General features: G+C 45.3%; 1 protein-coding gene across 2 annotated transcripts; it reads left to right on the top strand.

Moving 5' to 3' along the window:
* The first annotated feature begins 90 nt into the window (after positions 1-90).
* thoc6 (THO complex 6) lies at positions 91-23,714 on the top strand. Of its 2 annotated transcripts, none has more exons than XM_060902315.1 (13): positions 91-187; positions 4,969-5,060; positions 5,972-6,036; positions 6,168-6,271; positions 13,417-13,454; positions 13,600-13,648; positions 13,812-13,883; positions 14,268-14,370; positions 16,914-16,963; positions 17,079-17,141; positions 17,365-17,475; positions 18,709-18,837; positions 23,003-23,714. In XM_060902315.1, exons 1-13 carry the CDS (start codon positions 173-175, stop codon positions 23,081-23,083), a joined length of 972 nt encoding a protein of 323 aa, XP_060758298.1. In that variant the 5' UTR covers positions 91-172; the 3' UTR covers positions 23,084-23,714. The 2 variants fall into 2 exon arrangements, with proteins under 2 accessions (XP_060758298.1, XP_060758299.1); XM_060902316.1 differs by lacking the exon at positions 91-187 and adding an exon at positions 4,285-4,377.
* The last annotated feature ends 157 nt before the right edge of the window (positions 23,715-23,871 follow it).

Raw genomic sequence — 23,871 nt, 5'->3', positions numbered from 1 at the left:
ACATTACAAATATTTTTATAACGCGGCAGTAATAGGCCTATAAATTGGGCCTTCAAAGGGATGACGTCATATTCCCCCGTTCATGTGACGTCATATTCAAGCGACCACATTCGTTAGCTGTGGACCAAAAGCGGAGAGAAAAATCCACAGGAAACTGATTTCAGCAAACACGATGGGTCCCATTGAGGTAAACACAACATTCTGCCTGTTTACATGTTACATTTAATAATGTGTCGGAGAGCTGAGGGGAGTTTATGGTGAGAAACTTGAGCTCTGAGCGGCTCCTGTTTCACTCCAAACACCCGGGAAGAGAACCCCAAACAGCTTCAGGAACCGTTTCCTCAGGGGGTTAGTGCTTTACTCTGTTTCACTCCAAACACCCGGGAAGAGAACCCCGAACAGCTTCAGGAACCGTTTCCTCAGGGGTTAGTGCTTTACTCTCAAGCACCCGGGAAGAGAACCCCGAGCAGCTTCAGGAACCGTTTCCTCAGGGGGTTAGTGCTTTACTCTGTTTCACTCCAAACACCCGGGAAGAGAACCCCGAACAGCTTCAGGAACCGTTTCCTCAGGGGTTAGTGCTTTACTCTCAAGCACCCGGGAAGAGAACCCCGAACAGCTTCAGGAACCGTTTCCTCAGGGGTTAGTGCTTTACTCTGTTTCACTCCAAACACCCGGGAAGAGAACCCCGAACAGCTTCAGGAACCGTTTCCTCAGGGGTTAGTGCTTTACTCTGTTTCACTCCAAACACCCGGGAAGAGAACCCCGAACAGCTTCAGGAACCGTTTCCTCAGGGGTTAGTGCTTTACTCTCAAGCACCCGGGAAGAGAACCCCGAACAGCTTCAGGAACCGTTTCCTCAGGGGTTAGTGCTTTACTCTCAAGCACCCGGGAAGAGAACCCCGAGCAGCTTCAGGAACCGTTTCCTCAGGGGGTTAGTGCTTTACTCTGTTTCACTCCAAACACCCGGGAAGAGAACCCCGAACAGCTTCAGGAACCGTTTCCTCAGGGGTTAGTGCTTTACTCTCAAGCACCCGGGAAGAGAACCCCGAACAGCTTCAGGAACCGTTTCCTCAGGGGTTAGTGCTTTACTCTGTTTCACTCCAAACACCCGGGAAGAGAACCCCGAACAGCTTCAGGAACCGTTTCCTCAGGGGTTAGTGCTTTACTCTCAAGCACCCGGGAAGAGAACCCCAAACAGCTTCAGGAACCGTTTCCTCAGGGGTTAGTGCTTTACTCTCAAACACCCGGGAAGAGAACCCCGAGCAGCTTCAGGAACCGTTTCCTCAGGGGTTAGTGCTTTACTCTCAAGCACCCGGGAAGAGAACCCCGAGCAGCTTCAGGAACCGTTTCCTCGGGGGTTAGTGCTTTACTCTGTTTCACTCCAAACACCCGGGAAGAGAACCCCGAACAGCTTCAGGAACCGTTTCCTCAGGGGTTAGTGCTTTACTCTCAAGCACCCGGGAAGAGAACCCCGAACAGCTTCAGGAACCGTTTCCTCAGGGGTTAGTGCTTTACTCTCAAGCACCCGGGAAGAGAACCCCGAGCAGCTTCAGGAACCGTTTCCTCAGGGGGTTAGTGCTTTACTCTGTTTCACTCCAAACACCCGGGAAGAGAACCCCGAACAGCTTCAGGAACCGTTTCCTCAGGGGTTAGTGCTTTACTCTCAAGCACCCGGGAAGAGAACCCCGAACAGCTTCAGGAACCGTTTCCTCAGGGGTTAGTGCTTTACTCTGTTTCACTCCAAACACCCGGGAAGAGAACCCCGAACAGCTTCAGGAACCGTTTCCTCAGGGGTTAGTGCTTTACTCTCAAGCACCCGGGAAGAGAACCCCGAGCAGCTTCAGGAACCGTTTCCTCAGGGGGTTAGTGCTTTACTCTGTTTCACTCCAAACACCCGGGAAGAGAACCCCGAACAGCTTCAGGAACCGTTTCCTCAGGGGTTAGTGCTTTACTCTCAAGCACCCGGGAAGAGAACCCCGAACAGCTTCAGGAACCGTTTCCTCAGGGGTTAGTGCTTTACTCTCAAACACCCGGGAAGAGAACCCCAAACAGCTTCAGGAACCGTTTCCTCAGGGGGTTAGTGCTTTACTCTCAAGCACCCGGGAAGAGAACCCCAAACAGCTTCAGGAACCGTTTCCTCAGGGGTTAGTGCTTTACTCTCAAACACCCGGGAAGAGAACCCCGAGCAGCTTCAGGAACCGTTTCCTCAGGGGTTAGTGCTTTACTCTGTTTCACTCAAAACACCCGGGAAGAGAACCCCGAACAGCTTCAGGAACCGTTTCCTCAGGGGTTAGTGCTTTACTCTCAAGCACCCGGGAAGAGAACCCCGAGCAGCTTCAGGAACCGTTTCCTCAGGGGGTTAGTGCTTTACTCTGTTTCACTCCAAACACCCGGGAAGAGAACCCCGAACAGCTTCAGGAACCGTTTCCTCAGGGGTTAGTGCTTTACTCTCAAGCACCCGGGAAGAGAACCCCGAACAGCTTCAGGAACCGTTTCCTCAGGGGTTAGTGCTTTACTCTCAAACACCCGGGAAGAGAACCCCAAACAGCTTCAGGAACCGTTTCCTCAGGGGTTAGTGCTTTACTCTCAAACACCCGGGAAGAGAACCCCGAGCAGCTTCAGGAACCGTTTCCTCAGGGGTTAGTGCTTTACTCTGTTTCACTCCAAGCACCCGGGAAGAGAACCCCCAACAGCTTCAGGAACCGTTTCCTCAGGGGGTTAGTGCTTTACTCTGTTTCACTCCAAACACCCGGGAAGAGAACCCCGAGCAGCTTCAGGAACCGTTTCCTCAGGGGTTAGTGCTTTACTCTCAAACACCCGGGAAGAGAACCCCAAGCAGCTTCAGGAACCGTTTCCTCAGGGGTTAGTGCTTTACTCTGTTTCACTCCAAGCACCCGGGAAGAGAACCCCCAACAGCTTCAGGAACCGTTTCCTCAGGGGTTAGTGCTTTACTCTCAAACACCCGGGAAGAGAACCCCAAGCAGCTTCAGGAACCGTTTCCTCAGGGGTTAGTGCTTTACTCTGTTTCACTCCAAACACCCGGGAAGAGAACCCCAAACAGCTTCAGGAACCGTTTCCTCAGGGGTTAGTGCTTTACTCTCAAACACCCAGGAAGAGAACCCCCAACAGCTTCAGGAACCGTTTCCTCAGGGGGTTAGTGCTTTACTCTGTTTCACTCCAAACACCCGGGAAGAGAACCCCAAACAGCTTCAGGAACCGTTTCCTCAGGGGGTTAGTGCTTTACTCTGTTTCACTCCAAACACCCGGGAAGAGAACCCCAAACAGCTTCAGGAACTGTTTCCTCAGGGGTTAGTGCTTTACTCTCAAACACCCGGGAAGAGAACCCCGAGCAGCTTCAGGAACCGTTTCCTCAGGGGGTTAGTGCTTTACTCTGTTTCACTCCAAACACCCGGGAAGAGAACCCCGAGCAGCTTCAGGAACCGTTTCCTCAGGGGGTTGGTGCTTTACTCTCAAGCATCCGGGAAGAGAACCCCCAACAGCTTCAGGAACCGTTTCCTCAGGGGGTTAGTGCTTTACTCTGTTTCACTCCAAACACCCGGGAAGAGAACCCCAAACAGCTTCAGGAACCGTTTCCTCAGGGGTTAGTGCTTTACTCTCAAACACCCGGGAAGAGAACCCCAAGCAGCTTCAGGAACCGTTTCCTCAGGGGTTAGTGCTTTACTCTCAAACACCCGGGAAGAGAACCCCGAACAGCTTCAGGAACCGTTTCCTCAGGGGTTAGTGCTTTACTCTCAAGCACCCGGGAAGAGAACCCCGAACAGCTTCAGGAACCGTTTCCTCAGGGGTTAGTGCTTTACTCTCAAACACCCGGGAAGAGAACCCCAAACAGCTTCAGGAACCGTTTCCTCAGGGGTTAGTGCTTTACTCTCAAACACCCGGGAAGAGAACCCCAAACAGCTTCAGGAACCGTTTCCTCAGGGGTTAGTGCTTTACTCTCAAGCACCCGGGAAGAGAACCCCAAACAGCTTCAGGAACCGTTTCCTCAGGGGTTAGTGCTTTACTCTGTTTCACTCCAAACACCCGGGAAGATAACCCCAAACAGCTTCAGGAACCGTTTCCTCAGGGGGTTAGTGCTTTACTCTCAAACACCCGGGAAGAGAACCCCGAGCAGCTTCAGGAACCGTTTCCTCAGGGGTTGGTGCTTTACTCTGTTTCACTCCAAACACCCGGGAAGAGAACCCCGAGCAGCTTCAGGAACCGTTTCCTCAGGGGTTAGTGCTTTACTCTCAAGCACCCGGGAAGAGAACCCCAAACAGCTTCAGGAACCGTTTCCTCAGGGGGTTAGTGCTTTACTCTGTTTCACTCCAAACACCTGGGAAGAGAACCCCGAGCAGCTTCAGGAACCGTTTCCTCAGGGGTTAGTGCTTTACTCTGTTTCAGGGGGGAGGGGCTGTTTGGGTTTTAGAGCGCGAGGTTCGTTCGTTACTGGTGGTTCGAGTGTAGTGCAAAAGTTTGTGCCCCCGTGATGTGGCAGTCTCAGTACAGCAACAGAAATCCTGAGAGGTTTTGAAAGGAAATGTCGTTTCCTCCTGGAGCCTGACTGCAATTCCAAAGGTCAAACAGACCATAAGGCACAACAACAACTTGGAAAAAGGGAAATAATAATAGAAAGAAGGATCCAAAAGCACTTCAGAGGATGTAAGGAAGGAAGTAGGCAGCGAGAGTTCTAAAGAGAAAGTGATTCTCTAGAAATGATGCAGAATATTTACATCAGACGTGGTACAAACTTATAACCATTCTCCTTCATAGCCTGATCTACCTTATTTAACCACTGTTGTTATTTGTGATCATAAAGCGACATCTGTGGAAAAGAACCCTAAAACACTAAAAGTCTGGTGTTGAGAAATTATTCCTTTTCTTCTTTGTTTCCTTCTAAAGCGATGCATTGTTTCTTCATCTTGGAAAATGAAAATTATGAAGCAATAAAGCTTCCCATCTCTTTCCACAGCTCCTGCACATGTCTGTGTTCTCGCAGAGTTTCTCTCCGTGTGGACGCTTTCTAGCAGCTGGGAACAACTACGGAGAGGTCGCGGTGTTCAGGTGAGACGCAAACCTGAGCAACGGATCTCATTAACAGCACGACAGAGCTCTAAAATAATCATCAAAAGATAAAACTGCATTCCACAGGGCATGTGAACAGATATTGTGATAGAGAGAATAAGTACAATTACATAAGTAATTATGGACTCGTAAATAATCTCACTTCACCCTCTTAATGTGAACGTGGTCTTAAGGAAGGCTTTATAAACCATTAATGTGGTTTTAATTCATGCATTCATGTTTTGTGTTTTTCTATTTCATGCTTTAATCCTGGTTTTATATTTATAGTAAACTCAGATTAACTTTTTAATCCTCTTCTTCCATCACTTTTAGAGGGGGTTTACCTGAAATTTAATTTTACAATTTAAAGGTGTGTTTCTGCCTGGAAGTTTTGAAATGTGTACATGAGTTTCAAAAATGAGGTTCCATTAGATTCCTTAGCTCAAGCGGAGTTCAACGCGCCGCCATATTGGATTTTTTGCCGTATCAGGTTTAATCACAATGTTTTTTCGCTGCTCCTCAGACAAACTTTATCCAATCTTCACCAAATTTGTCACCTGGAGTTGTGATTTTTGAAAGCGTCGACCAAAACAGCCAATTGAAATTGGAGGTAAAGCTGTTAAACAGGAAGTGAGCCCATTCCTCAGCAACATTTTGATGTTTCTACACCAGCGTTGGTGGACTGACTGAAGCTCCTGCCCAAAGGGAGTCCAGAAACTATTTCCCCATTTTACCACTTGGGGGTGCTGTAATAAGAGAAAACATGCTTTTGCACATCGCTCTTCATATCTTTGGTCTAAAATCATAATTATTACCTGAATTCATGGCTTTCTTGAACCTGAGCTCTGCTAATTTTGCTATTTCCTGTTCTGTTTTATTGTGTGGTGATGTGTTTTTGTTTTCCTCTGCAGTCTTTCAGCTGCTCTGAGTCCTGATGCAACAGACGCGAGTCAGAAACCCATCCTCACCTTCACCGGTCAGTTCTGTTTCACCACCTCAGGACGTGTTCCGTCACTTTACTGCCACCTCATCCTGAGAGAGTAAAACCGCTGCAGTCCAGAATGATCAACATCTCTGTCTGTCTGTCTGTCGTCCCCCCCCCCCCAGCCCATGAAGGTCCCGTGTTCTCACTGCTGTCCACAGATACTCACCTCCTCAGCTCAGGGAACGGAGAAATCAGCGCCTGGAGCTGGGCGGAGCTCAGCAAAAAGGTCATTTAAAATCCTGTTTTCCACTGTAGAGCTGAGTGGGTCCAGGTACCAAGAGTACCGCTCTGATTTTTATACTGTGGTTGAATTAGTGTTCTGTAATATTCTCCTGCTCACTTGACTGATGAAAGGTTTAGTGTCTAAAGATGTCCAAACTGATTTATTAACTGGCTCTGATGAGGATCGCGACTTATTTCGTGTCTCATTATCCACTGTAAGCGCTCTCTCGGGCAGAGGGTAGGGCACAGACGCAGGAGGCAGGAAGAAGGTGAAGAAGTGCTCTTTTATTTTTTGTAAAGTGGGTAAGTGTGCAGGGAGGTTGGGGTGTGGTGCAGGTTCTGGTGATTGGTGAAATCAGGAAGGCGGGCAGCGGGCTGGAGCTCTCAAGGCGTTTGGAGTCTGGGGTTACTCTGCTTCAGCCAGAGGGGGAGACTGAGTCGTCTGGACTGCTGTCTGCTGGCAGAGAACTCTGAGAGAACTAAACTAAAGGCAACGATCAACATCACCAAGTGACATCACCTGTGTGCAGGCGCGACATCCTTTATGATCTCCTGACGCCTCATGAAACTGCACTGGCCATGTGGCTGCCGGTGGTCCAAAACAGTGGTGCTGAAGGTGCGACGTTTCTTTAGTGCTGTCGCTGCAGTGTGGCGGGGAGCTGTCCCTTCAGCACCACTGAGGCAGCGTGAGGAGGAACGCTTACTGCCAGCCCGCTGTGTCATCGTCCGCATGCATGTCATTATTCACATCGTGAATATTAAACCATCTTTAGCGCAGTAGCACAACTGCGATTATTTAAACCTAAATTATTTCCTTCTTATGATTTAAAAGGTTTTTCAAAATTGTTTTTTTAAAAATGTCTTTAATCTCATTATATCAAACAGATTAAATATTTTATTCTCTGACCATCCCCTGTTAATAATTATAACAAAAATCACAAGTTATAACTTTATAATGAATCTGTCTGTCTGTCTAGTCCCATCCTCATTGTTGAGGGTCAGGGACCATGGACACAGCATGCACCACCGCTCTCCGCCGTCTCCTCTCTCTGGCGACGGTCGTACATTCCCCCGCTGGTCTCCCCTTCCAGTCTCTGATGTCGTCCGTCCAGCGGCGTCTTTGTCGTCCCCTCGACCGCTTCCCATCGATTCTGGCCCTTCTCCACCTGGTCCAATGTGACACCTCGGCAGTGAATGTTAAGTTGTTCTGGCTCCCTGGTGGCTGCCATCACCTTTGTTTTCTTGGTGTTGATCTCCAGCTGGTACTCCCTGGAGACTCTGTCAACCTCATCTAGCAGAGCCTGTAATCATGCTGATGATGTCGCTATCAGCACGATGTTGTCAGCGAAGCGGAGGTTGTTCAGCTCCTGGCCGCTGATGGTGATTCCAACCCAGTTGAGTTAATCTGCCGACTGCCGCATCACCTCCTCGGAGCAGAAGTTGAAGCATATGGGCTACAAAAGGCAGCCCTGTCGTACTCCCTTCCTGATGGTGAACCACTCCGTGAAGTTGTCTTCCACTCTGACCGCTGCCCGCTGTACGGGTTCCTCAGTAGTTTAATTACTGTGCCGCTGACTCCCATCTTCAGCACGTCCCACAGTTTGGAGTGACGCACTGAGTCGAACACCTTTTGTAATTGATGAAGGCCATGTACAGCTGGGTGTTGAATTCCCTTGCCTTCTCCATAATGATCCTGATATTGAAGACCTGGTCCCTCATGCCGACCTTCTTCCGAAAGCCCATTTGCACCTCCGCAAACTGCTCCTTGGCGGTCTTCTGGGTCCTCTGGAGCAGGACTCGCAGGAGGATCTTGCTGGCGTGACTGATCAGGGCGGTGGTCTGCACACTCCGTGGCCCCCGTGGTCTTCGGAATCGGGATGAACACTGATATAAGCCAGTCTGTCGGCCACTCACCCGTCTCCATAATCTTGTTGCACGGCTTGCAGAGCGCCTTGGTCATCTCCGGGTTATTGGCAGGCCTAGAAATTCATGTATTTTTTTTCACCAGCCAGCCGGACTAGTTCCCTTCCAAAGTAACTCGCCAAACAGAAAATCAACTAGCTAAAATTTGTTCATGTATGAATTTTACTTCTGTCAAAAATAACGCAAAAGAGAGTCGTTACCATTGTTCATGACTAATGTGCATTTATTTCAAGACCCGAGTATTTTGATACTGTTGTTGAATACATAAATGAGAACAACACAAAGCACCATAATTTAATAACAAATAATAATATATTGGAAAACTTGGCAACTTGGTGTATGAGTATTGAAAACAAATATACTTACTATCATGACTATAGCACCCAAAATATGTCCAACATGCTTTCTGTATTTAACCATTTATGAGAGAGAAAGCATTAGCAGCTTCATATTGACTAGGAATCAACTTGAAAAAAATTAATTATTCCATAAAAATCGTATTGCAGCCAAGGCCTACCCTGCTCCCACGCTTGCTTATAAGTCCTTTGTTGTTTCTCCTCTTCAGACCGAGGTCGCTTTCTGTACACCTTTCAGAAAATTCCACATCGCAACGTAGCTTTGGCAGATGTAGATGTAAACAACAACAAAAACACGTGTTTAAATGGGTGATAATGTGGCCACATCTATTGAATTTGATAACGTGATTACCGCGATATTCAACGAGATGCGTTATGTGCATGCGCAGTAGTGAAAAAACCGACAGCCTGACTCATACACGATATGATTCGGAATTCTTTGGTATTTTCCGTCCTGCCGATTAAACACATCGATTAACACAAACACGGCACGCGCTTAATATGTGACGGCTTTAGTTGACAGTGTGTCTGAATCTTCGCTTCATATATATATTTTTATTTTCAACTAGCCAGCCGGGCTGGCTAGTGACAGGAATTACCCACCAAATGACAAATTAAGTCGCCTCGGGCGACCGGACCACCGCGAATTTCGAGCCGTGATTGGTCTTAAGTAGCTCTGCTGGAAGGTCGTCGATACCCATGGCTTTGTTATCGGGTAGTCTCCTGGTGGCCTCCTGTACTTCTGATTCCAAGATGACAGGACCTTGTTCTTGGATGTCGTCCGTGTCGAGGTTATTGTTGTCGTGATAGAGACTCTCACCATAGTCCTTCCATCTCCTCAGGATGTCCTGGAGATCTGTCAGGACACGGCCCTCCGGGTCTTTGATGTTCCTCTTTCGTGGCCGGAAGCCCTTTCTCAAGGTCTTGATGAGGTCATAGGCCTTCCTCATGTTGTGGTGCTTAAGCCCTACCTTCACTGCAGCACACTGCTCCTCCAGCCACCTCTCCTTGTCCCTTCTGACCTTTCTCTGGACCGCTCGCTCTGTCCACCTCTCTGTACCTCACCTCTCTGTACCTCTCCTCCCCATCTTCAGTGGCCTGCCCATCCTTGAGCTTCCTCCTCCTCTCTATCAGTTGCAAAGTCTCCTCAGAGATCCACTGCTGGTTGGCCCTCCTTGATTTTCTACCAAGAACCTCCTCTGCCGTGGTTTTGATCACCTCCTTCAGAGCCACAAGCATCTCCTCTGGGGGTCGCTCCTCTTCTAGCAGCCGCAGTGCCTCAAACCTGTTATTAACCTCTACGTTGTAAGCCGCCCTCGTGGTTGGCTCGTCGAGAGCACCAAGGTTGAGGCAGACTCTGGTGGTCCGAGGCCTCTCCCTCCTGAGCTTGACTATGGCACCCACCAGGTCGTGGTCCGAGCCACAGTCAACCCCCGGATACGCTCGCGAGTTAGTGACGCTCCTCAGCCAGCATCTCTTCATCAAGATGAAGTCGATCTGGTTCCTGTACCTGCCACCTGGGGACTGCCATGTGTAGCGCCGCCTCTCCGGATGTTGAAATGCTGTATTGGTGACGAATAAGTTGTTGTCGTGACAGAAGTCTTGCAGTCGCTTTCCCGCGTCGTTTGGTGTTCCCAGCCCATACGGCCCGCAGGCATCTCTGTCAGGTGAGTCAGCTCCTACCTTGGCATTGAAGTCTCCTGCAACAAATACAATGTCTTGACTCTGGCATTTGCGCAGGGTGTCTTGTACGGATCCATAGAAGGCCTCCACCGTCTCCTCATCCGCCTCCGTGGTGGCAGCGTAGACTTGGATCCAGGAGACGTTGAATGGTGAGGCCTTAATCCTGACGTGCAGCACTCTGTCGTTGACTGGCCGGTAGGACAGCGTGCTGCTCGAGGCCTGTCACAAGATGATGACTCTCACACCAGTCCTGTGGCTGCTTCTGCCGGAGTAGACAACCAGCTCTCCTTCTGTTGTGGTGAAGTGCCCAGCGCCCGTCCAATAAGTCTCCGAAACACCGAGGATCCAGATGTTGCATTGTCTCATCTCGCGGGTGACAATGTGCAGCTTTCCGGTCTGGTAAAGTGTCTGGATGTTCCAGGTGTCCAATCGGATACTGTTGCATGGGTTGAACCTGCCTTGGACTCCTCTGTGGTCATCGGCAGCAGGCCTCCTAATCGGGTTTGGGCTCGTCGTGTCCTCAGCAGTCACAGAGTCGACCATGGCTGTTTCATCCTCTCCTCCAGTAGCCTGTAGAGGGGCAAGCCCCCTGGAGGGTACAAGGCCGCTGCCCCTATCTTCTAATTGGCGCCGTGAATCAATAGTACTCTTCGGGTTGATGTCGTCGGTGGGTCCCGAATTCTCTACCGACCAAGGGCAGTTTGTTGGAACAGGACCTGTCCCTTCACCGGCTAGGAAATCTGACCGGCTACCCTCACCTGGTTTGGCCCCCCGACCGAGAGGGTTTACTGGGGTGTGGCCACTGGAGCCCATCCCAGCTACTTGGAGCCACAGGTGAGAGCTGGGTGCCAGTGTGAGAACCAAAGCTTTCCGGCAGTCCCCCGAAGGAAACTCGGTCGCCGTTCCACTAAGGTGCTACCCCCATTGAAACACCCCAAACACCCCTTTTATAATAAATATTTAAATTCCAAAAAATTATAATCATAATCATAGTGATAGTTATACAGTCTTTATTATTATTATTATTATTATTTGGGATTTAATATTCATGATAAAATATTTATAATGAATATTAAATCCCAAATGGATAGTTTTCACTGACGTCATGGCATTCCGGGGAACGCCCCCCAGCCGCCATCTTGCGGGGCAAACAAAACGGACCATTGCCACTACCAGCTACGTTATCTCGGACGAATTTATGAAGTTATATAGTCATTTTTCTAAAATAAAGATCAATGTCGGCAAAATCAAGCAAACAGAAGTATATAGATACATTAGACGACATCTCACGACAACGGTATGCAGCCAAACTGGCCTTGATTGGGGGAATTGACCCCTACGAAGTGGACAAAGATGCATTTTCAAGTGACTATGCAGGGCTGCCAAAGCCTTTTGGCGGATGCCGGCTGAATCGCGCAGATCCGATTTTTTTTTTTTTTTTTTTTTTTTAGGGGGGGCGTTGGAGTGTCTGATTATAATTTCAAAGTAAATTCTGTATTAAAATTACTAAATAAGCAAATCTGTTACAGTCCATGAAACATAGGAAGTATAAGGATGAGAAAAAAACAGTTTAAATCGGAAAGCTGCGCACAGTCCTGCACACCGCTCGGGCTGCGCAAATTTGCGCAGCTTTCCAATTTAAACTGTTTTTTTCTCATCCTTATACTTCCTATGTTTCATGGACTGTAACGGATTTGCTTATTTAGTAATTTTAATACAGAATTTACTTTGAAATTATAATCGGACACTCCAACGCCCCCCCTAAAAAAAAAATGGGATCTGCGCGATTCAGGCGGCATCCGCCAAAAGGCGCGCTGTTTGCATCCCAAACACAAATCAAATCATACAGAATAGACCTAAAATGTTTTTCAAAAATGACCCTTGCGTGAGTGAAGTGACAAGTGTCAAATAGAAACGTGACAAACGAGCGATATTAAGTGTACATTACAATGTAAACGTACACTCAGCGGTTCCAGTTAGGCATTCTCCAGAGATTGTTCACATGATGTTTTGGTTTCCAAAAACAAACTTAAACACAATTGATTGTTTATTTAAACAACTTACCACTTATAAAATGATCGGAGCAGACTTTGCTGTGTTTGGAAGGCTGATAATCCTTGCGGTTGATTCTCGCAAGCCATAGATTTCTCCTTTGTATGCTGAGTTTCTTTGTTTGCTCGCCTTCGTGCTCCCGTACAGTGGGAATTCCATAAAAGCTCCGCTTGACTTCATCATCTGACCTATTACGACAGCCGTGAATACAACAGGTGTGCACCATTGCTAGCTTTAAATAGCCTGCTTGGGTTCTTTTGAAGACTTTGTACTCGCGCGTTACAATGTGTGCTCAGTGACCCGTACGGTAAGCTTGACCCGCAAGATGGCCGCCACTAGGGAATCCCCGACTCTGTGACATCATGTGAAAACTATCTATAGGGGCGGCACGGTGGTGTAGTGGTTAGCGCTGTCGCCTCACAGCAAGAAGGTCCGGGTTCGAGCCCCGTGGCCGGCGAGGACCTTTCTGTGCGGAGTTTGCATGTTCTCCCCGTGTCCGCGTGGGTTTCCTCCGGGTGCTCCGGTTTCCCCCACAGTCCAAAGACATGCAGGTTAGGTTAACTGGTGACTCTAAATTGAGCGTAGGTGTGAATGTGAGTGTGAATGGTTGTCTGTGTCTATGTGTCAGCCCTGTGATGACCTGGCGACTTGTCCAGGGTGAACCCCGCCTTTCGCCCGTAGTCAGCTGGGATAGGATCCAGCTCGCCTGCAACCCTGTAGAACAGGATAAAGCGGCTACAGATAATGAGATGAGATTAAATCCCAAATAATAATGATTATTATTATTACAGTATTTTTAAAATGTATTTATCTTTAGCTCTTTAAACATTTTTTGTCTCATTGACAACCGTCTTGTCCTCACACCTCATCATTGCTGTGGGGTCGAAGTTCACATTAATAAAATAAAACCAAATAAATAAATGTGTTAAATGATCAGTGCTGATTTGTGAGTGTATTTTCTTCATATTGCAGGTCAGTTGTGTAATTGAGTGTCTTGCTTGTATTTTTTTCCTTTTTGGCAAAGAATTAAAGTTCACCCTGGTAACAGCGGGGTGTGTGAGATTACGACATGATGTATTTGCACAATTCATTAATTTGTTTGTTTCTTTACTTAAATTTTTTTTTTTTTTCACAGAACACGAAAGCTGTTTGGACGAAGAGACCCAATTACAAGTAAAAGACTTTGCTCTTCATGTCACACATGTGATTAGTGTGTGTGTGTGTGTGTGTGTGTGTGTGTGTGTGTGTGTGTTCAGCTAAGATAAAATGCTTAAATTATACATAAATCTGATTTTATAAATGTTCTTCCTGTTTTTAGGTCCAGTCTGGAAATCCCAGAGATCAACGCGATGATCATCAACACCAGAGTGAGAACTGAACCCACGTTGGTGTAAAAGAGTGATGAGGAAATAATGACCCTGAAATGACCTTTATGGTTTTATTCCGCTGTTATTTACAGTCTTTAATCTGATCCTGGAGCTGTGTGTGTGTGTGTGTGTGTGTGTTTTTCATACCTCCTCTGTTTTCCAGGATAACAGCTTGGTGGTCGGTGGGGGAGACAACAACATCCACATCATGGACATGGAAACTGGAGCCTTCACGGTGAGAACCGAGTCAGAACCCCCGCGTCGGGTTTATTAAAGACAGGTTTATCTCTCACTGCGTTCTACATCACTGTGTGTTCGGATCAGTCACTGCGTCACACTCAGGACCCTCGAAGAACCCTTCAGACTCCAGGCTCCTGCCATCTTCTTACACAAAGGGTTCTTTAAGGGTTCTTAGCTTCCTAAAAAGCTAAATTTCAGCCTTTTCTGAAAAAGAAACACTCTATAACAGAGTTGAAATTATTCAGTATGTTGATCCACACTCTGATATCAAATATGTTCTTTAGAGGTTCTTCAGGTGTTTCATAACCAGGTTCTACTCCAAAAGAAAAGCTCTCACTGGGTTCTGTGTGTGTGTGTGTGTGTGTGTGTGTGTGTGTAGTCAGTTCTGCAGGGTCACACAGATTATATTCACTGTTTATCCCTGAGGGAGAGGGAGGGAGAGATCCTGTCAGGAGCAGAAGATGGAGCCGTGAGGATGTGGGGTGAGTCCTCCTTCTTCTTCGAGTTCTAGTAATCTCATCTAATCTGTTAAGCTCTATTTTCAGCTTTCTTTAAAAAAAAAAAGCCAGTGACGGTCCCTGTTTAACATGACATCACTGTTACCCCTTTTCCACCAAATCAGTTCCAGGGCTGGTTCGGGGCCGGTGCTGGTGCTGGTTCACAACTCGTTCAACTTGCGAGCCAACTGAGAACCAGTTTGCTTTTCCATAGCTCACGGTGCTAAGGGGAGCCACGTCATTACGTCGCTGTATACGTCAGTTAAGTCGCTGCGTTTGCATAAACCTTGGCGCGAACATTGAAGCAACAACAATAATAATAATGGATGACTTCGTGTTTGTACAGCTGCTGCTTCTCGTCGCTTAAAAATGGCGACCTTTCGTGGTCTTGTTATTGTTGTCGGTCTTAACAACTCCGCCCCCCCGCTGACGTAAGCGGTTCTTTCCTCTGGCCCAGCAGAGAGTTGGTGCTAGCCTGGAACCGGTTTTTCTGGCCCAGAGCCAGTTCTTTGTCAGTGGAAACAGAAAACCCGGTTCCAAACTAAGCACTGGCCCCGAACCAGCCCTGGAACTGCTTTGGTGGAAAAGGGGCAAGAGAAAAAAACAGGAGATATCTCTTTAGTCAAAGGTTTAATAATAGTGTTTATAATCGAGATCGGATTCTATCCAGATTTATTTATAAATCATTCTTCTGCAAGTTTACACTCCAAAGAGCAGTGAAAAGTTCTTTTATAGTCAATAATTAGGTTTTTTTTTATATTTTTCATTGACATTGTTATTTTTGTCCATATCATGATGTTCTTTATTATATTATTTATTAGAATGATTTACTGACGGTTTATTTAGTGTAGTTTTTAATGATTTATATGTATTTTATTTTATGTATGTGTATATATATCTGTAATTTTAAAATTTTTCCAGAGCGCTCCTGAAAATCAGACTGTATGTCGTAGGTCTTCTGAATAAAGATTCTAAATCATCATTACACAAGAAATTTGGTTTTCGTGGACGTCCTGTAAATTCGGGAAAGCATTCGTATCCGACTCCTGGGGGTGGAGGGTAAATTTACACACACGAAGACGAACTTCAAGTTAATCAGCTTCAGAGTGTATACGTTTTATATTCGGATGAGTTTTAATCGCTTGTGTATTTTTAGTTACACAAACAAATGTAATGAAACTGTTGTGAATTAAAGTTGGATCACACTGAAGGCATGAAATAGAAAAAAATTACATCCATAAATCCAGAAATGCTCCCACACACATCCATAAATGAGGATAAATTTGACGAGTTGCTCAGTTCAGAACAGAACGCTGCTGTGTAACGGGAGGCCGTGCTGCAGCAGGTCGGAGAATAAACCGGTTCTGTTTGAAGCGGAATCGGATTTTAACACTTTATTCCAGCTCTCGGTGAAGGATCAGTGACAGGTCGGGAACATCTCAAGTTGCGCGTGTTGCATCCTCTCGCTCTGACGTGCTGTAGAACGCTGTATGATGCTGAGACGTAAATAACTCCCTTTTAAATAAATAAATAACTTTTTCTCCATTTTAATGTCAAAACTTTTTCCTTTCATCTCACTTCAAATTTGAAATTCACCTTCTCTGTCATTCGGCTCCAGATTTTGGCCTTTCAAGCTTCTGTTACACCGCCGTTAATAATAATCTAATCAAAATAGCTTTCACTTCACTCTGATTCTGTTTTCGCCGTTTACTCATCATTTCAGCTCTGTCAGCTTTACCATTTATGGAGTTTTGTGGGCGCCACCAAATGCAAATCGGCTCCAGTCGTGTCCACGCCCGCTCATTTACAGGTGATTGGTGTTCATCGTGCAGAGTGATGGAGAAAGTCAGCCTTTCCAAAACGTCTGTCGATTCTGTGGAGCATTTTAGTGGTGTTTGAGTTACACGCACATTTACACACACCGTGTTCCTAAAAGACGGATAAATGAGACTCGTCTGATGTTAAAAATTCCATCTCAATAAAACAGGATTGAATTGAATAACTTGTTGGTGGTGTGTTCCTTTCTCTGAGTGCCAGTAAACAGTCGATCAGCCGCATTCAGTGCTCAGAGTAACTGTGAAGGAGCGACTCATTTACAGCGGGATCGAGGGCACGACGGGGGCTGAGGTCAGAGAAGAGCAGGATTAACTTTCACCACATCAGAGATTAATTCTTTCATTTTTGTTGATTTGGTGATAAAAATGTTCCCAACATGAGCTTTAACTCTGTGGCGCAGCGTCTGGGGTTATTTCTTCTCCCGCTGGATTTGAGGAGGGCAAAAGAGCTGAGTAAGATCTGTTCTGTGTTCGTTCAGACGCTGTAGTGAGCACGAGGCCTCAGAGGGAGACGAGACAGAGCCGTGGACAACATTATTAATGAATTAATTATTCATCTTTCATTAAAAACCTCTGTACTACATGAATCTAAATAGTTTATTTGTGAAGCGGCTGTGAGTGAGGCAGAGATTTATCCAGAGATGTGATGGTGTGTGTGTGTGTGTGTGTGTGTGTGTGTGTGTGTGATGTCAGACTGGAGGACGGGCTGCAGTGTGCACTGTGTGGAGGTTTATAAATACGAGGTGAGATGTGACAAGAGAAACACACACACAGAGACAGACAGACAGACAGACAGACGGAACGTGAGCAGCAGTGAGAGTGATGCTCCTGTCCTTCTTGTGTACGTCGGTGTTTTAGGAATGCGCTCGCCCCCAGTACGGGAAGTGGATCAGCTGCGTGGCGACAGATTCTGATTGGATGGTAAGCAGGAAACGGCGCCGCAGTCAGTGAGTGCAGACAGACGTCTCCTTTGTTTGTGTCTGAGACATTGAGAGACTGATTTCACTCACAGAGCCACAGAGAAGTCCAGAGCTGGAACTGTGATGGAATTTAACATACAACTGACATCAAACTGAACTGATGGTCGTCTGTCTGTCTGTCTGTCTGTCTGTCTGTCTGTCTGTCTCTCTCTCCCCTGTCTCAGCTGTGTGGTGGAGGCCCCGCCCTCTCCCTGTGGCATCTCCGATCCATGTCCCCCACCTCCATCTTCTCACTGAGTGGCTGTCAGAGGGAAGCCATGTTTCATCAGGACCTGGTGAGAGTAAATCACCCCCAGTAAATACTCCCAACAAATAACCCCGTAAATCATCCCCAGTACTATAAATAATCCCCAGTAAATAAACCCCTGTAAATCAACCCAGTAAATAATCCCCAGTACTGTTAATCAACCCCAGTAAATCATCTCCCGTACTGTAAATTACCCCAGTAAATAATTCCTAGTAAATAATTTATAGTAAATCAACCCCAGTACTGTAAATGATCCCCAGTAAATCAACCCCAGTAAAAACAAAACAGTAAATAACCCCAGTGTTATTCTGAATGTTATTTATTGTGTATATTATTTAAGTCTGATTTTAACATTTGGGTGGAGAAGTTAGCGCACCCCCCCCCCCTTCTCCCCAAACTTTATTTCCTGCATTCAGCCTGAATATTCCAGAACCTGAGTCTCAGTCAGAGCGTCTTGTTATGGCCATGCTCATAAGTTTATACCCCCTTTCAACGGACTCTGATTTTTCATAGAACTCAAAGCAGCCACAAGACACAAACATTTCAGTCCCTCAGAACCGTCAGGAAGTTCAGAGTGTGGAATTCACGAAAACATCCCTCCCACAGCGTCAAGTCGAAACTATCGCTCTTTCACAGACATGGAGAAGGAGATTAAAAAGATATCAGGACACATAAAAGACACAACCAAAAGTGAAAAAGGAAAGAAAACAAACAGCGAGATTCCCAGAACATCCAAGGAACTGAAACTTGTCCTTGATGGTGTCGTTTCTGTGAGAGCTGGAAGATAAAAGCAACAGACACAATCAGATAAACACATCAGACTGGTGAACGCGGACACACCGCCTCGCCTGTCTGAGTTCTCCTGGGAGCTGTGGAAGATAACCAGTCCTCTTGTGTCATGTTCTGCTTCATTTCCTGTGAAAAAGTGCAGCATTAAAGACAGAAAAAAGGGTTTTTTATTTTTCAAAAACATCTAATATAAATTAATATAAAGAGTTTATACTGGACATTTGGGTTTTTTTATTAGAGCTGTGTGTTTTCAGAGTAAAATATCCAGTTTATTCCTCTTATACCTGAGCCTGCATCACGCCGTCAGGGTTTATTTTGCAGTAATGTCCATCTGGCTGTACGCGATCCCGTAATTAACCAACACCTTCTGACCAATCAGAGTCCAGAATTCATCATTTATCATTCAGTCTCGTGTTTAAAGTGGAATTGAACTCGTATCTATTCATAAATGTCCAGAACTCTGTGTGTTTAGATCTTTGCAGTAGGTGAGGGTCCGCACGTGTCTCACTGTCTACTGGGAGGAAGTGTGAAGGCTCAGATCCCCTGCACTCCTCCGTCACTGAACACACTCGCCCTCAACCTGGGCACCACTGAGCACAAGGTGACACACACACATACATACACACATATATATATACACATATATATATATATATATATATATATATATATATATATATATATATATATACACACACACACACACACACACACACACACACACACACACAGTGGTGCTTGAAAGTTTGTGAACCCTTTAGAATTTTCTATATTTCTGCATAAATATGACCTAAAACATCATCAGATTTTCACACAAGTCCTAAAAGTAGATAAAGAGAACCCAGTTAAACAAATGAGACAAAAATATTATACTTGGTCATTTATTTATTAAGGAAAATGATCCAATATTACATATCTGTGAGTGGCAAAAGTATGTGAACCTCTCGGATTAGCAGTTAATTTGAAGGTGAAATTAGAGTCAGGTGTTTTCAATCAATGGGACGACAATCAGGTGTGAGTGGGCACCCTGTTTTATTTAAAGAACAGGGATCTATCAAAGTCTGATCTTCACAACACATGTTTGTGGAAGTGTATCATGGCACGAACAAAGGAGATTTCTGAGGACCTCAGAAAAAGCGTTGTTGATGCTCATCAGGCTGGAAAAGGTCACAAAACCATCTCTAAAGAGTTTGGACTCCACCAATCCACAGTCAGACAGATTGTGTACAAATGGAGGAAATTCAAGACCATTGTTACCCTCCCCAGGAGTGGTCGACCAACAAAGATCACTCCAAGAGCAAGGCGTGCGTGTAATAGACGGCGAGGTCACAAAGGACCCCAGGGTAACTTCTAAGCAACTGAAGGCCTCTCTCACATTGGCTAATGTTAATGTTCATGAGTCCACCATCAGGAGAACACTGAACAACAATGGTGTGCATGGCAGGGTTGCAAGGAGAAAGCCACTGCTCTTCAAAAAGAACATTGCTGCTCGTCTGCGGTTTGCTAAAGATCACGTGGACAAGCCAGAAGGCTATTGGAAAGATGTTTTGTGGACAGATGAGACCAACATGGAAATTTTGGTTTAAATGAGAAGCATTACGTTTGGAGGAAGGAAAACACTGCATTCCAGCATAAGAACCTTATCCCATCTGTGAAACATGGTGGTGGTAGTATCATGATTTGGGCCTGTTTTGCTGCATCTGGGCCAGGACGGCTTGCCATCATTGATGGAACAATGAATTCTGAATTATACCGGCGAATTCTAAAGGAAAATGTCAGGACATCTGTCCATGAACTGAATCTCAAGAGAAGGTGGGTCATGCAGCAAGACAACGACCCTAAGCACACAAGTTGTTCTACCAAAGAATGGTTAAAGAAGAATAAAGTTAATGTTTTGGAATGGCCAAGTCAAAGTCCTGACCTTAATCCAATGGAAATGTTGTGGAAGGACCTGAAGCGAGCAGTTCATGTGAGGAAACCCACCAACATCCCAGAGTTGAAGCTGTTCTGTACGGAGGAACGGGCTAAAATTCCTCCAAGCCGGTGTGCAGGACTGATCAACAGTTACCGCAAACGTTTAGTTGCAGTTATTGCTGCACAAGGGGGTCACACCAGATACTGAAAGCAAAGGGTCACATACTTTTGCCACTCACAGATATGTAATATTGGGTCATTTTCCTCAATAAATAAATGACCAAGTATAATATTTTTGTCTCATTTGTTTAACTGGGTTCTCTTTATCTACTTTTAGGACTTGTGTGAAAATCTGATGATGTTTTAGGTCATATTTATGCAGAAATATAGAAAATTCTAAAGGGTTCACAAACTTTCAAGCACCACTGTATATATTCTTTAACACTTTCTGGTGACGGTTGCCACATTTTATCTGCCGATTCATTTTCCGACATGAGGTTAATAAGTTAATTGTTTGTGTTATTTATCAACCCTGAAGACGTCACAGTGAGTAAATTTAACATCTTTAATTGTTTTAGGTTGTTAAAAACTAGGGCTGTCAATCGATTAAAACATTTTAATTGCAAATTAATCGCACATTTTTTTTTATCCGTTCTAAATAAACTTTAAAGGGATATTTTTGAGGTTTTTGGTGAGTGGGAGTGGACAGAGATAGATATATTCTTGCTTTATGTGATTGTATGTGGCCAGGTCAGGAAGGATGAGGCTGGACACAGCAAACATTATTTTTGTGGGTATTTTATTCCTTTACTGCATTTAAAAATAAATCATCGTTAACTTTTATAATTTTGAGACTTTATCACAATTCAGTGTGAACAAAACAGTACAGTGTTTTCCTCTCATTCTGTCTGTAAGTTCTAGCCTCAAACTATGCAATAAACTAAACGCACTCTGTGCTGTGGACTCGGGGTAACAGGAGCGGCTCTGTTTAAATAAAGAAAGTAAAAATACAAAACTCAAATCCATTTGTGAAGTCACACAGCTCAGAGATGTTTTCCAGTAAAATGCAGGAACTCGCTGGTAAATATACAGAACATTCAGGAGCAAAAACTGCATTTATAAACACACACACACACACGCACACCTGGACCTTTACATGTTGTCTTTTCTCCCCTGTGGACCATCAAAAGCAGATAAAAACACATTTTATGTAAACAGTCAGTATGTGACAATCTAAGTTGATTCTGTACATCAGTGCACTTTATCACGACTTACGCCGACCAGCCACTCGCTACATCACTCGCTCGCGCTATGTCACTTCCTGGTTTATCAAACTACGGGGGAGGGGCACAGAACATGCATGTGTTAATCACGCGTCAAAAAAATGAGTGGCTTCAAAAGGAATTTGCGTTAATGTGTTATTATTATAAGGCTGGACACAACCTTATACTAGCCATGGCCTAAAGGTCAGAAGAAGCAGCTTTGGGACCAAAAGGTCGCCGGTTCAATTTCCTGGAGCAGCAGGAATGGCTGAAGTGCCTTTGAGCAAGGCACCGAACCCCCCACCTGCTCCCCAGGCTGCTCTGGGTGTTATACGTCGCTCTGGATAAGAGAGTCTATTAAACGCCTGTAGTGTAATATCACGTTAACTTTGACGGCCCTAAAAAAACACAAAGGAAGAAATATCACAAACAATAACTTCAGTAATCGATTACTGAAATACACAAACAGCTCACTCAACAAATGTGCTGCAGCAGGTCCTGTAAGTGAAGAGCATGCCTTTTCTGGAATAAATCTTTCTCTCAATAATATTCCATTCAATATCTTTCACAAAAAACAGAATTCTGTCCTGTATGAGGATCAGAGGCTGCAGTGAACAATAACGACTGCATACATTTAAATATCAAAACTTAAGATAATCCTGATCACAACCAATCACCGTGATTGGACAATTATAATCAGTAATAAATGATCAGATCTCACACAAACCCTCCCAAAAAATCAGTCTGGAACTGAGAACCGGTGACACTGGGGGGTGTTTTCATGTCGTTGTTATGGCAACACCTTGGGCAATTTAACCTGATGACCATGATGACGAGAAGACATGAATGTGGGGTGAGTTTTTTTTGGGGAAAAAAAAGAGAATATCACAAAATTAATCAATGATCTAAGAAATAATCACTTTACAATAACAAGAAGCTACATCGCTAATGCTAACATACCCTTAGCTGGAAGCAAAACATATCTCATTATCTGTAGCCGCTTTATCCTGGGTGAGCTGGAGCCTATCCCAGCTGACTACGGGCGAAAGGCGGGGTACACCCTGGACAAGTCGCCAGGTCATCACAGGGCTGACACATAGACACAGACAACCATTCACACTCACATTCACACCTACGCTCAATTTAGAGTCACCAGTTAACCTAACCTGCATGTCTTTGGACTGTGGGGGAAACCGGAGCACCCGGAGGAAACCCACGCGGACACGGGGAGAACATGCAAACTCCACACAGAAAGGCCCTCGCCGGCCACGGGGCTCGAACCCAGACCTTCTTGCTGTGAGGCGACAGCGCTAACCACTACACTACCCTGCTGCCCGGAAGCAAAACATAATAATAATAATAATAATAATTAGCGCTTTGTGTAAAAAGATGTGGCCTTGATAAAAATCAGATGTATGACCTCGCCCGCGTTGAGTGTAACGAACTCCTCCATCAGATAGCGTGATGGTTAACCATCAGTGAATGAGCGCTGAGTCCATGTTTGTGGAGAAGTGTAATGTTAGCAGGATGGACGCGATGCATGAAGAGATGTTAATCAGTTTTATTTTGATGTGTGTTCTTATTTGGCAGGTGATGACTGTTGCAGGCAGCAGCAACCAGATTGACGTTTTCACCAACTTCTCCTACAGAGCCTTCTCACTGTCCTTCTGAACATCTCACACACTTTCAGAACGTCCTCGAAGCTCGCTCGGTCCGTCAGTATCACTCAAACACAGTCGGTTTTGTAAATTAAAGCAGCAGTGTGTAATATTTGGAGCCTTCCTCTGAGCTGCCTGTCACAATAAAGTCACGCGGATATGCTTTTCATCTTCTCCTCTCACTGACCACACCCTTTCTGTTAGTCTAATGAGCTGCGTGAAGGAAAGTATACAAGACTGGGTAGCTGTTCATTGAGTTTGGGGTGGAGCTTATTTCTGGGCTGGGGGATGTAAGAAAATTGTCACCTGAAATGAAGAAACTAGGAAGATCTGTAGCATGAAAATATTTCATGACGGTTTTTTGAAAGAATATTTGACATTGTGATTTTGTCAAGGTGTAGAAGTATTATTCAAAACCCCGAACCGCCGCTTTAAAGACAGGACGGTTAATGAGAGGAGGGATGGACCTTCAGCTTGTCTTTCAGCTGTGAAATAAACTTTTTTTTCTTTAAGTAAATTCACCTCAACTGAGAGAATCCTCTTTCAGTTCATATGTAATCCATCTTTTATGTTATTAATAATAATAATGATAGTAATGTTTTTATTCATAGTGGATTTGTATAATAAAATATTTTCATACAGTTTCAGTGGTCTCCTTTTTATTTCTGTGAATTAATTAAAACCCCTCGGCTTTATAAACATGAAAAGTTGCAATTAAAAAAAAAACAGGAAAATAATAATAGATGTTTTGTACAGAATGTGTGGAATTGAAAGAAGAGAGTTTAATTCCGAGCTTGACGT

The sequence above is a fragment of the Neoarius graeffei genome, chromosome 20, assembly GCF_027579695.1.
Source record: "Neoarius graeffei isolate fNeoGra1 chromosome 20, fNeoGra1.pri, whole genome shotgun sequence".
In the NCBI taxonomy this organism is placed as follows: Eukaryota; Metazoa; Chordata; class Actinopteri; order Siluriformes; family Ariidae; genus Neoarius; species Neoarius graeffei.
This window is presented reverse-complemented; position numbering and strand designations above follow the sequence as displayed.